This window comes from Ornithodoros turicata, chromosome 2, assembly GCF_037126465.1.
Source record: "Ornithodoros turicata isolate Travis chromosome 2, ASM3712646v1, whole genome shotgun sequence".
Taxonomy (NCBI): domain Eukaryota; kingdom Metazoa; phylum Arthropoda; class Arachnida; order Ixodida; family Argasidae; genus Ornithodoros; species Ornithodoros turicata.
This window is the reverse complement of record NC_088202.1, coordinates 143,180,952-143,194,248: the sequence shown is the minus strand read 5'-3', so window position 1 is coordinate 143,194,248 and position 13,297 is coordinate 143,180,952. Positions and strand designations below refer to the sequence as shown.

The following is a 13,297-nucleotide window of genomic DNA, read 5'->3' as shown; positions in this document are numbered from 1 at the left end:
GGTTTGCTTCAAAGTATTTTCATGCATGCTCACTAATTATGTACCTGGGACTCTTACAACAGAGCGTGAAATGCGGTCCTCACTCTGTGACATTCATTTACTCCCGTGCATTTACTCCCGAAAGGGACTATTTTTTGTGGCAATGCAATTACTCCCCAAAAGGAGTAAAAGTACTCCTTTTTTTCTTAGAGTGTACCTCACTTGGTAATGAAGGGCAGCAACAGAAAAATACCGGGGTTAGAACGCAAAAAAGACATCACGACTACCAACTCACAACTGTGTATTGTTAACAAAAGAACAGCAGTTCCTAGAAAATGCACAAGATGACAAGATGAAGCGATCCCCCCCACCCCAGCTCCCAGCCTGATTGATGCAAGCTGTTCTCTTGTTAACCATACACAGTCGCTAGTTGGCAGTCGGGGCCGTCTTTTCCGTGTTCCAACCAACCGCGGTCCTTGTCTGTTGCTGCCTTTATACCAAGCATATGTATACCAACTACCCCGACTTATTCTTACCGTACCTTGCGCCGACAAAGTGTAGCCAAGTAAGTTTAAATATGGCAGCCGTCGAAACAGCCACATGGCGTCGGGATTTGAACCACGCATATCTCGATTGCCCGGCCGAGCGCCTTGACCAATTCCACCACACTGGCATCCGCTTTCGAACGACTTGCCTGGGAGCCTCAATTGACTGACGGGACAAGCATTCATTTCGCACACACATACGACGCAAGCAGGAGGCGCGCCATCTGGTGAACATGATGGAGAGTAATTGTTCTGAGGCAGGAACATACAATGGGACAAACACAACACAAGTTGCCTGGGGACATGAAAGCTGAAATATGGCAGCCGTCCAGCAACCCAAATAGCGGCGGGATTTGAACGGCGCATCTCTCGATTACCGCTATACATCCATTTGGGCCTGTTGGTACATTTCATTGATGATAAAAGAGCGCAAGAGACGAGCACAGACGACAGAACATAGGACACTCCAATAGAACACTCCTGGACTACCGGTCGAGCGCCTTGACCAATTCGACCACGCTGGCATCCGCTACCCGATCTGCTCAAAATTCCCAAGTGTCTGCACAGCGCGCGTCGCGCGACGTGGAGTAACAGCGTAGGCGGTGTGCTGCGGAGCATTCGCGCGATACATCTGTTTCTGCGGGCCAGGTGGCGCGAGCGAGCAGCAACATCACCCTAGCAACGTCGGCGTCCCAAAATATGCAACAGTTTAGTAGTTTAGTGGACGACGCGGCACTTTGAAATACATGATCTCGAGTTGTTCGCAACTGGCAAGATGCACCACTTTTTCTACAGGTTTTGTAGCTTTCCTTTGGTGCCATACCGCTTGAGACACCATGCGGAACCCGCTGATGAAACTACCTACTGTTGGATCCGTGGACGCATGGCTCCGAAATGGCGCTGTGCAAGCATCGCTGCAACACTTCTATTATTGAGTTCGCAGATGTGCCGCCGTTGCCGCGGGAGCTGCAGACGCTTGTGAGAAGCGAAGAACAAAAGAAGGAAGACGCACAGGCGCTCTTGTCGACGCGAGCGACATCGTCTGCGCGTCTTTCTTGTTTTGTTCGTTGCTTCTCACAAGCTACGTACTGCTTGCGACACGCTTGTCTGAAATCAGCACCCTGTGGTTTATCCCATCTCAAATCTCCAGGTGTTGCAAGATAGATCGTTTATTTTGAGTAATAAACACGTGCAGCATATATGGTCTTTCTTTATATACAATACTGGAACAACACTTCCGAGGGCAACCGAGGAAATATGCCTGCAGAACTACTGACGTGCGATTCGCCAGACGTTTTTCCAATTTCAAGTTCCGGCACTGGAAGTGACGCGAGCTTTATATCGGGGCATAGCTTTCCTTCCTAATTCTTACGCGATGTTGGATATTATTCCTTTAAGAAAATGGAAACATTCAAATTGGCCGCAATCTAAAAGCAGAAAGCTGTTTTTCTGCATAACCAAAACGGGCCTTGGCCAATGGCGCGCAATCCAGTGCGCCTTGTATTTGTAGCTGCTGTTCGGAGACTTCTCTGTACCAACCGCAGCAGCGAAGCGATAATGCCTCATCGATTGGTTGATCCTTCATTTGCATTGCAAATGCTTAACCCGACGACTCGATCACGGGTGAATGAGGAGGACACGTCGTTTTCACTTTAGAGCGGAAGTCGCAGCCTCTGACATCAAGAAAGATACATTCGTAGCAAACGGGTTTCCTCTCTGCATGAGGTCTTGAAAACAGACGACGCCTTTCACTTCCCCTGCGCGCCGAGGAGGCGGTGGAATATGCTTCCGGAGATCAGTAGCAGGAGCGTATCGCTGAATAGATTCACAGTGACGGTTGTACTCATGAAGAATCGCAGAATGACGCTTGAGAAGCGTTTTTTTTTTTTTTCATCTAGCGTATAGACAATAGCTACACACATGATATATCGGAAGATATCTAAGGGAGGAAGATATTGGAAAGATCTGCAAGGGGAGAAAGTATACTGTTACAACGTGTCTTTCTTGCTCTATAGGGCTGTTGCACTGAAGTTTGCACAGCGCCATTTCTGGCCCAAGCGACCACGGATCCAAACAGTAAGGAGTTTCATCAGCGGGTGTTTCATGGTGTTGCAAACGGTATGGTGCCAAGGAAAGCTGCAAAACCTGTAGGAAATCCATAGAAAGAGCGGTGCTTCTTGAAAACTGCGAACAACTCGGCACCGTGTATTTGAAAGTGCCGCGTCATCTGCTAAACTAGGGAGTGATGCATAATTTGGGGCGCTGATGTTGCTGCTCACTTGCGCCACCTAGACCAGAGCAACAGGTCTATCCCCACAAAAGGACCAGGAAATTTATGGGATGCAGGTATAACCTACAGCGACATGTATCCGGTTGCGAGAGAGTTATAGTTAACGCTTTGGAAAGAACAGGTTTTATTCAGTACTTTGGACCAGTATCGTAGTATTTGTACAGTAGCTTATACGGCATCATCGCCGTTGTGTCCTTCCTTTTCTTACGAACCACTTCTTCTTCATGAGGGTATAGAACTGCCAGTCATAAGAAGGCTTGCTACTCTTTCGTACCCCTCCACTACGTCCAACCCCAGTGAACATTCGTGGCTACTTAAGCACACATCGCATTGTTCCCAGAATCCTCCACTGCGGGTCGGGCTGGGTCTTTTAAAAGCCTTGATGACGCCGCCAAAGGACGCAGCGGGAGCGTGAAAAATATGAAGTCCGCATATTTGCTAAAATAATTCGGTGCAATTATTTACGCCCCGAGGACCGCCGGCAAGGATTTTCTTTTTCTTTCTTTCTTTCTTTTTTCTAGTACATGACAAATGAATGTACATTTTATCGCGCGGTGGAATAGCAGCGTTCCTGGTCCCTTCCCGACAGGTACCGTAGGCCGACGTTCTCAAAGTGCCTCCCGTATGCCTTTCTGACGCTAAAGTTGTGGCATATCCGTAACACATGAAAAAAATCTGAACCCGTTCGCATAAAGCTATGTGAGATCGCTCACACATTCGAGGTCAACCTCAAGCACGAGCTCATGGTCTGAGCCGGTTGCATGAAGGAAAGTATGTGATGAAACGTCGTACCTCTGAGCATGTTCTCGCATAGCGTTCAAAAGTTTTGAGGCAGGTAACTACCACACACCAGGGATGGGCAGTATTTAAATACATTGTAATTGAAATACTATTTAAAATATAAATACATGTATTTATATTTTGTATTTGAATACAGACTCGAAAAATGTATTTATAATTATATTTAAATACCAATTTTCGGGTATTTATTCTTGTAAATACATTATAAATACTCTTAAATACAGAATATACTGACTGATATCTTAAAGTTGCCCTGCATTTGACCTTTCGGGAAGAAGGGCGAGTTTGGGGCGCAATTATGCCGGGTTTGCGCTAGCATGCGCATGCGACAAACCATTTTAGATGGCGAGTTTTTCACTGTTGTTCCGGACAACGGTCGTGACTACCCGATTACATTGTTCTACGAAGCATCTTCGTCAAATTTAATACAAGCATTTGTTCATCGGCACCTGTGGAGATGCTGTTCTCCTTTGAGATTCTGATTGTATGGCCGAACAGAAGATGCCTAAAAGAAGCAGTCTTCGATAAATTTCTAATATTAAAATCGCCATGATAATCTAACAAATAAATACTATTCTTTCTTGCTGATTTGTCCTTATGATCATAATTATTTCTATAATTCCAGATGACATCTTCCTCACAGTATTTATGGTAGTAGTTACGGTATTTAAATACAGTATTTATATTTTGTATTTAAATACTCATGTTGAAAACTATTTATGAAGAGTATTTAAATACCCCTATCAACAAAGTATTTTGTATTTATATTTAAATACTCAAAAAATGTATTTATGCCAATCCCTGCCACACACATATGCGCTCTCAACCTGAGAATGCTCGGCTTAGTTAATACAGGTGTCGCGTCAGTCGTATCAGGTATCGTCTTGGTAAGTCACTCGCAAGGCAGCGTGGTTCTTCGTAGTGAATATTGTCCACTGCGTTTCGCTGCCATTTTTGTCAATTCGGATTTTGATCGAATGACGTTCATTCATTTCTTAACTTCTCGTGTCAGTTGCAAACATTTTGCCCATTGATCCGTGGCCTATTACTTTTGGCTGTGTGCCGCACCAAGAAGAAGTAGTGCTTGGGTTCTGTTTCAGTGTCGTTCCACCGCTGACACACACCGTTGAGTTAGAGGAGACACGGAGTCGTCTGCATCACGGAGAACAATAGAGCAGACAAAGTTTCGTGTTCATTTTGTTCAGCAGGATGACTCTACAACCTGGTGCTCGTTTTCGTGCAGTACAGTGTAGTGTACCTCCGCTGCGGTTTCAGTGTAGGAGTGAACGAAGTGTGAACGGAACAACCAATGAAACGCGGTGCTATGTGCACCGAAGCGACCTCTGTGGCATGCACACTCAAGCCAGTGTGTAAGATGTTCTGCACTGCAACGACTAGTGGAAGGAGTTCGCCATTAAAGTAGCACAGAAGTCATTTTTAACACCCGGTTTTCTTCCTATAAAACTGTTAAGTAGACCAGTAAGATGCACCATGAGAAGTAATTCACACCATAGAGTCATAATTATCGCAGAAATTGAGTTTAAAGTACGCCGCAAAAAGCGACCGTGCGCAACGGTGGTGGGGAGCAGAACCAGCAAATGATCTGCCGGGGACCTCCCGCTGACGTTGTAGGGGGGGCGCTCGCTGATTGGTACAGAGAAATGCTGTCTGCTACTCAGCTGTCGTCTGCTACTCAGCTGTTCGGGGCTCTGAAAAAGCATTACTCTGGCTCGGTCATGATTTCCTAAAATTCACGGTGCCTTGTTCTACGAAACACATGATTCATTTATCGCTATCACTAACGCTACGGAATCACAAGACTGCAGAACAGTGCAACAGTTGCGGTAATACCGGCCGCAGCAAACAGCTGTTTCTTTATCGTCGAAGGTATTTAGAAGAGATGACTGTATTTTGTTTCCGTATATTTTTAACGCGAATTTATTGCTTCTATCGCCTCAAAGAAACGTCCTTCAAAAGAGATCTTACAGTAGACGGATCACCGCGCACACTGCTATATAAACCCTAACACAACCGTCACTGGTCCTCTCATTTCAGCTAGTTTTACGTAAGCGCAACGCGGCTGAAACTGTGTGTGGTAATCGGTGCCTTGCCTGACGCAATCCGCTGCAATCCTGCGTAATGCGTGTGTGCGGCGTTCGTGGCTGTGTAAACACCAAAGAATCCCGCTCTGGTGGACGAAAGGGACCGGGTATTCGCTATCACAAGGTTCCAAAGAACGAGCCCGCACGGACCACATGGCTGAGGTTGATAGGACGTGATGCCGTCCCACAGGACTTCGAAATCTCCGTGCACTTCCGATCGGACGATTACGTATTGAACATGGCACTCGCGGACGCGTCCGGAGTTGGGAGATTCCGAGGTAGACTGACGCCTGGCGCGACGCCGTCGTTGAACCTGCCGACGGGCGATCAGCATGCAGTGCAACAGAAAAACAAGGTACGTATTACAACGCGTCGTGTAATATAGACACCCATACCACATACGTATATGCACATACGTATGTTTTCTGTCTTGCGGGTTTGAGCCTTCTTTGTGTCAGTCACTTTCTCCAATTCAGGTCAGCCTGTGTATCCCAGAAGGATGTGACAGCCAAGCTAGTGATGGTAACACTGCATGGACTGGCTCCATGGTTCTTGTGAGTATATGGTGGCATTGGGTTTTGTAGGAGACATGATTTTACGGTAACATTTATTGATGTTGCACTGCCTCACAATGTTGTTTACAGGCTTCCCAACCTGGTAACGAAGAAAGCAGCCACGCATCTGAAACAGTGTGTGCTTCCCCTGCACTTCTGTCTCCCAATGTAAGCAACTTATCAAGTTTACGGTGCTCCAGCGTGCTCAGTTATAACATATACACTGTTCGGTAACTGAACGGTATTCTGCAAGACGTTATCTGATATCTAAGAGTGCATGTCGTGTGTATGTGCAGGTACACATGCCTTTTACAGTAACATTTATTGATGCTGCACTGCGCCTCGCAATATTATTTACAGGCTTCCCAACATGGTAACGAAGAAAGCAGCCACGCATCTGAAACAGTGCGTGCTTCCCCTGGATTTCTGTCTCCCGATGTGAGTGTCGACTCTTACATTGTAATATTACTTAGATATGACATGCATACAAATTGTCACAAAGTACTGCAAATAACATGTGACTCTACGTGATACATGGTTTCCAAAGAGAAATCGGGTTCAACTGCAATTACTCCTATCCTGATCCGGGAAGGAATAATCTGGTTTACCATGGAGATGTCATGTAACGTTCCTTCTCGAAGGAACCCAGTAGTCCAAAACTGTGTCCTCTTCTTTCTTCCTCGTGACCCCACCCTCTCGTCCTCCTCGTTGGCACCTTACATGTCATACCATAATGTACAGGGCTCAAACCTTCCAACCAATCTCCTATTACCATGACCTAGCTCCAATACTAGCACCAGCACAAATCTGGCGGAGAACACTGCATTCAGTACCGAATCTGACCCATGTTCTTTCGAGGAGTGGCAGGATGTTGACATGCTGTAGCTTGTTGTCATTGTGGGTGGAAATGACCTGAGCAGAAAATAAAATCTGGGGCAATCTTCGGGACGCCTGTGCTGAATCTGTCTGTTGAGTCTGCCTCCACATGTCTTGACAACAAGCAACACCATGTCAACACCCAGCCCTCGAAAGAATGGTGTCAGACCCGGTACAGTCTGTGATGTTCACCGCCAGTCGGGCCTTATCGGAGTGAGATCATGGTAATGGAAGATTGATTGGAAGTTCCGAGCAATGTACATTAGCACAGTCTCTGGCATTTTGTTTCTTCAATGCAGCTCGACACGACCCCTCCAAACATCCTGGAGTGCATGAACTGTGGATGCAAGCAGCTCAAAAGCACATGTTCAACCGAAGAGAAAGGCACACAGTATTCTCCACCGAAGGAGTCAAGATGGACTCAAACAGTACTTACGAAGACTAGAACAACTGGTATGAGCAACATAACGACATAAGTGTAACATGTGGCTCATAGGATTTTGTACCTCTAGGCACACAAGCAAATCGTAATGTTGCGGCGCTGCAGACATCATGTACTCAGACAAGTGAAGAGCTTTGTCAAACTCAGCTACAGGACAGTGGGCTTCCTTGGCAGTCAATGCAAACATCCTGCAACCGGACAAGTGAGGAGCCCCATCAAGCTAACCAACAAGACACCGCAGTGCAATGGGAACCAAAGCGTTGTTCCACACCAGTTATGGACGTGACAGAGAGCAGTATCGGTGACACCGAAAACCCAGCAGACACTACATATGTACCGAGTAACGACAGTGTTCTCAGGTAATTACAGTTGTACTTCAAGATCTTGGGTTTTTCTCTGGGTATATTTATATATGTTACATGCAAACTCGTTGCAGTGACCGCCATCAATACCGGTCTGTGGATCCACAGGAGGAGCCAAAATACATAGTGTTTGAAAGCAAACTGAAGGAACTCTTTCGTGTATGTACCACATGTTTGAGTCCATGCACTTCGTCATTCAGCTGTGTCGGATCCCTGCTTCGAGTGAAGTGCTACTGTCCAGATGGCCACATTTTCTGTTGGGAAAGCCAGCCGTACATAGCCAATAAGCCTGCTGGGAATGTGCTTTTGTCAGCTGCCATTCTATTCAGCGGAGCCAGCCCAATACCAACACTGCGTATGCTTCAACTGATAAATGTCAAGGTATGTCCATACTCTGCCCCTAGGAACTAGATGTATCTAGACAAAGTTTAGCGGTTATTTTTACCCTTTAGGCCATCTGTGACAACACATTTTTCTGCTACCAGCGAGGCTACCTTCTTCCCGCAATAACAGAGGTATGCGCTGTTAATATTTGTTCTTTCACGGATTTAGTAGATCATGAAAAGTAGCCCCATTACTAATGTGCTTTCTACCTGCTGCAGGTATGGATACAACACCAAGCCACACTCCTGGTTGAGATGCAGGGCAGGAGAATCAACTTAGCTGCTGACGGACGGTGTGATTCACCTGGACATAATGCAAAATACCTTTCCTACAACTTCTACAACTGGGAGTTGAACAAAGTCATCCACACTGTCCAGGTCCAGGTGTGTGGCTGCTTTGTAAATATCTGTCTGGAGTATTTGGTGTGACCAGTAGCTAATGACAAAAAAATCAACAGTCCAATGAAGTGGCGTCAAGCTACCACATGGAGCTGGAAGCATTGAAACGTGGGCTGGAAGAGCTGAAAGACTTCAATGTTGCGGTAGACACCCTAACAACAGATAGGCATGCCAGTGTCAGAAAATACATGCGCACATCATATCCAACTGTGAAGCATCAGTTTGATGTTTGGCATGTCTCCAAAGGTAGGTGCTTAGGGTACTGGTGTACTGAAATGGTGCTGAGAGATCAGTTTATTTTCTGTTAATTTTGAAATATAGGCATCCGCAAGAAGCTCATGAGTGCGAGCAAGACAAAGGGGTGTGAAGCACTTGAGCTGTGGACAAAGCCTGTTGTCAACCACCTTTACTTCTGTGTCACTCACTGTGAAGGGGACACAGAGCAAGCTCTCTCAATGTGGAAGAGCCTCAACAACCATGCTTGCAATGTCCATGAGGGTCACGAGGGTTCTTACACGCGCTGTTTGCACCCTCTCCTCGACGACACGAAGCGACCATGGCTCATTCCTGGTGAGTATTTTGCTATCAAATTACTGCGCATTGGCACTATTTATTCCTTTCTGCAGTAGCCATAATATAGTGTATGCTCTTTTGAAGGATCACAGCCGCAGAAAAAGCTAGCCAGTATAACATTGTCAAAGTACCTCCTCAAGGACATCCCGAGCCTTTCTCCTGATGTGCAGACTTCAAGCTTGGAGGCATTCCACAGCCTCCTCATCAGGTTTGCTCCAAAGTCTGTTGGGTATGGCCCCAAAACCATGAAGTGCAGGTATGTAGGCATCATCAGAGAATGTTTATTGGTTGTTAATTGGTTGTTAATGTGTAGGACATATCTCGGAATCCTGCATTTCAATGAGAACTCTGCCAGGGCGCATGCTTTCACGGAGGACGGGGAACTACGCTATCTCCTGAAACGGTCCAAGGTGTACTCTGGAGAGTATGTTGCACTGCCCATCAAGGAGGAGCCTACCTTCAGTATGTAAACCATACATAAGTCAGACATCACTATTAGTTAAGTCAGTGGCATGATATCCAGCTTTACTCTTGCATTCTTGTTGCTTTCAGACTATGTGCACAAGCTTCTCAAGAAAGTGGTAGAGCTGTGCGATAGGTGGCCTACGTTTGATGCAGCATGGGCTGCAAACCCTCCTGAGGAGCTCCCCAGCCTGACAAGCAGCCAGCCCCCCATGGATAAGCAGGCACTGATAGAGGCCAGGCAACACCGCTTACGGCCTTGTGCATGCTGCCTGTGCTGCAAAACTCCAGGTATGAGACAAAAACAAGCAACATTGTACTGAATAGGTTAGAGTATCGTATTTATATATACATCCTACTACTATTGTGCAGGTTTGAACCCTGTATAAAACGTAGACGGAAACTTGTCCCGGATGGCCCACACTACGCAGGATGGCAGCACACGCCTATCTCCCTCTTCGAGGCGCCCCCAAAGCCACGATGCACATTGTTTGTAGGCAACATGGCGGTATCTCCTGTAATGGAGGAAAGGCCATATCATTAGGTGAACAACAAATTTGTTTCCTTTATAGCAAGGAAAGTGTTTGACGATCACACAAGAAGCAGCACAATTTGAGATAAGACATGTAAGGTGAGTGATTGCTTCGGTAGTCGGATACTCAGTGAAGAGGGAAATTGTACTTCATGCTGACACACTCACTCTTCAAGAACAAACTCAAGAAAAAGACTGCATAGTGACAACTCAAAGAATAAATACAGCCACCGATGAGGAGCAAAAAGCAAACTTTACTCAAAGGTAACTCAATGGCATTTCTTCTCTCAGGCAAATATTGGTAACTGCTAATTTTGTTTTCCACTTTCCTCGAGCGTAAGAGCCCCAGAATTCCAGCAAGGCATCAGTACCAAATTTGTGCCAAATTATTTTGGGGTAGGCACTTTTCAACCACGTTGCTTGTTACGCTTCCCCTTCGCAGTGCAACTGTATGTCCCTAGACTTATGATTATCAATACCAGATTTCATCAGGTGTCACTGCAACTAAGGAACAGCATTTCATTGCCTGGAGAAAGGCATACAGCCACCGATGAGGAGCAAAAAGCAAACTTTACTCAAAGGTAACTCAATGGCATTTCTTCTCTCAGGCAAATATTGGAAACTGCTAATTTTGTTTTCCACTTTCCTCGAGCGTAAGAGCCCCAGAATTCCAGCAAGGCATCAGTACCAAATTTGTGCCAAATTATTTTGGGGTAGGCACTTTTCAACCACGTTGCTTGTTACGCTTCCCCTTCGCAGTGCAACTGTATGTCCCTAGACTTATGATTATCAATACCAGATTTCATCAGGTGTCACTGCAACTAAGGAACAGCATTTCATTGCCTGGAGAAAGGCATACAGCCACCGATGAGGAGCAAAAAGCAAACTTTACTCAAAGGTAACTCAATGGCATTTCTTCTCTCAGGCAAATATTGGAAACTGCTAATTTTGTTTTCCACTTTCCTCGAGCGTAAGAGCCCCAGAATTCCAGCAAGGCATCAGTACCAAATTTGTGCCAAATTATTTTGGGGTAGGCACTTTTCAACTATGTTGCTTGTTACGCTTCCCCTTCGCAGTGCAACTGTATGTCCCTAGACTTATGATTATCAATACCAGATTTCATCAGGTGTCACTGCAACTAAGGAACAGCATTTCATTGCCTGGAGAAAGGCATACAGCCACCGATGAGGAGCAAAAAGCAAACTTTACTCAAAGGTAACTCAATGGCATTTCTTCTCTCAGGCAAATATTGGAAACTGCTAATTTTGTTTTCCACTTTCCTCGAGCGTAAGAGCCCCAGAAATCCAGCAAGGCATCAGTACCAAATTTGTGCCAAATTATTTTGGGGTAGGCACATTTCAACCACGTTGCTTGTTACGCTTCCCCTTCGCAGTGCAACTGTATGTCCCTAGACTTATGATTATCAATACCAGATTTCATCAGGTGTCACTGCAACTAAGGAACAGCATTTCATTGCCTGGAGAAAGGCATACAGCCACCGATGAGGAGCAAAGAGCAAACTTTACTCAAAGGTAACTCACTGGCATTTCTTCCCTCAGGCAAATATTGGAAACTGCTAATTTTGTTTTCCACTTTTCTCTAGCATAACATCCCTGACATTGCAGTCTTCCAGCAAGGCATCACCTGCACTATCACCTGGAGTTGAATTTATTCTAATGTGCTTGACGTTAAACATACCTTATGACGGTACATTTTGTTTGTTGATAGTGTAACAAAGTCAAAGTAGGCTTTAGGAGCAACAATAAAAAATACAAGTCAATAGTCTCTTGCACTCAAACTACCAGCGAAATATCTATGAACCTTCATATAATTCGTGGCGTTATGTTTTGAGGGAAATTTGATCTGACTTTATGCATCCAAACAAGCGAAAGCGATGCTGACAGCAGCACAACATAAGTATCGTACCATAATGATAAGATGAGCAACCTACTTTACATTGAGAACTTACTCATGCAGTGGGGTGTTCCTGAAAACTCCCTGGTTTTCAAGCATCTGCAGTGCTAATTGCACCACAATTTCTGTGAGGCACGACGCCTGAAATTCTGCGGCTGTTGCGACGCACCCCACGGGCATTTTTTGCATTGCTGCCGGCACGTCCCGACAGCAGACGTCTTCGCGTCCCGTGTCCATTGAGCGGCACGAACCGCATGTGCACCTGTGACGGAGATGAGAAATTACATATAAGCCAGTATAAAATGCACGTATGTCACGTCGACTTACCACTCGGCCGCGCTGTCTCGGCGTTTTCGCTTCGTAGCGGCGGCCGCGCGGTCGCTGTCGCGGACGCCGGCAAACTGAACCTGTGCCGGCATCACAGGGGTATCGCCGTACGGCCGTGTTTTTTGTGCCGCACACCGCCGCAGTGTGCGAATTTCCCAAAGGGAAAGAGGCATTAGATGCCGGTACTCTGGCGGGACCTCGAAGTCGTCCATTGCTGCGGCCGCTCCTTCCGTCCCCGATTCTCCAAAGGGACTGTCAAAACTGGTTTACGCCGGCAAAGGGACAGGGCGCTGACCCCCATTGACCAGCGAATCAGAACGAGCCCCCCCTTTCGCGTCATGATCACCTCCTCATCCTCGTTTCACCCGGAGTAGCGAGTTAAGGGTGAACGCGCGCAGCTATGTTTATGTGAGTTTTTTTCTGGGAAACAAATTGCACACATCAAAACTTTTCGCGCTGTTCGGTAAAATGACACACACACTTTCATCCGACGTCTTAATCTGAATTTTTTTTGGATGGCCCTTTGTACTCCTTTAAATATCCGTTTGCAAGGACGCCACGCTGTCGTATCACCGCCCGGATCTATCACCGCACTCTAAGAAAAGAAGGAGTAAAATGGGGAGTAATTGCAGCTTCGTAGTCCTCCTCTACTGCATTTACTCTCCCAGTTTAGTCCCCCAACCACGACATTTACTCCCCAAGACCGCAAATTGTTAGGGAACTTCGCAAATGGTTTTCCGAGTGCAACAGTCTACG

At 46.1% G+C, this 13,297-nt stretch overlaps 2 protein-coding genes and 1 long non-coding RNA gene across 4 annotated transcripts; 2 read left to right on the top strand and 1 right to left on the bottom strand.

Moving 5' to 3' along the window:
• The first annotated feature begins 6,201 nt into the window (after positions 1 to 6,201).
• On the top strand, positions 6,202 to 10,399 carry LOC135386278 (uncharacterized). Of its 2 annotated transcripts, none has more exons than XM_064616106.1 (15): positions 6,202 to 6,271; positions 6,362 to 6,439; positions 6,632 to 6,709; positions 7,447 to 7,600; positions 7,660 to 7,948; positions 8,026 to 8,332; positions 8,404 to 8,466; positions 8,554 to 8,718; positions 8,793 to 8,979; positions 9,055 to 9,303; positions 9,391 to 9,562; positions 9,620 to 9,768; positions 9,859 to 10,059; positions 10,141 to 10,261; positions 10,341 to 10,399. In XM_064616106.1, the coding sequence occupies exons 1-14, from the start codon at positions 6,263 to 6,265 to the stop codon at positions 10,155 to 10,157; spliced, it is 2,118 nt and encodes a 705-aa protein (XP_064472176.1). In that variant the 5' UTR covers positions 6,202 to 6,262; the 3' UTR covers positions 10,158 to 10,261; positions 10,341 to 10,399. The 2 variants fall into 2 exon arrangements, with proteins under 2 accessions (XP_064472176.1, XP_064472177.1); XM_064616107.1 differs by having other exon boundaries at positions 10,141 to 10,285.
• On the bottom strand, positions 10,083 to 12,765 carry LOC135386279 (P2X purinoceptor 7-like). Its single transcript, XM_064616108.1, has 3 exons — positions 12,542 to 12,765; positions 12,270 to 12,476; positions 10,083 to 10,283 (listed from the first exon to the last, which is right to left on the bottom strand). Exons 1-3 carry the CDS (start codon positions 12,751 to 12,753, stop codon positions 10,130 to 10,132), a joined length of 573 nt encoding a protein of 190 aa, XP_064472178.1. The 5' UTR covers positions 12,754 to 12,765; the 3' UTR covers positions 10,083 to 10,129.
• Positions 11,350 to 12,044, top strand: LOC135386280 (uncharacterized). The gene is made up of 3 exons (XR_010420649.1): positions 11,350 to 11,647; positions 11,734 to 11,832; positions 11,904 to 12,044. It is a non-coding gene; the product is annotated as an uncharacterized LOC135386280 (long non-coding RNA).
• Positions 12,766 to 13,297: the final 532 nt, after the last annotated feature.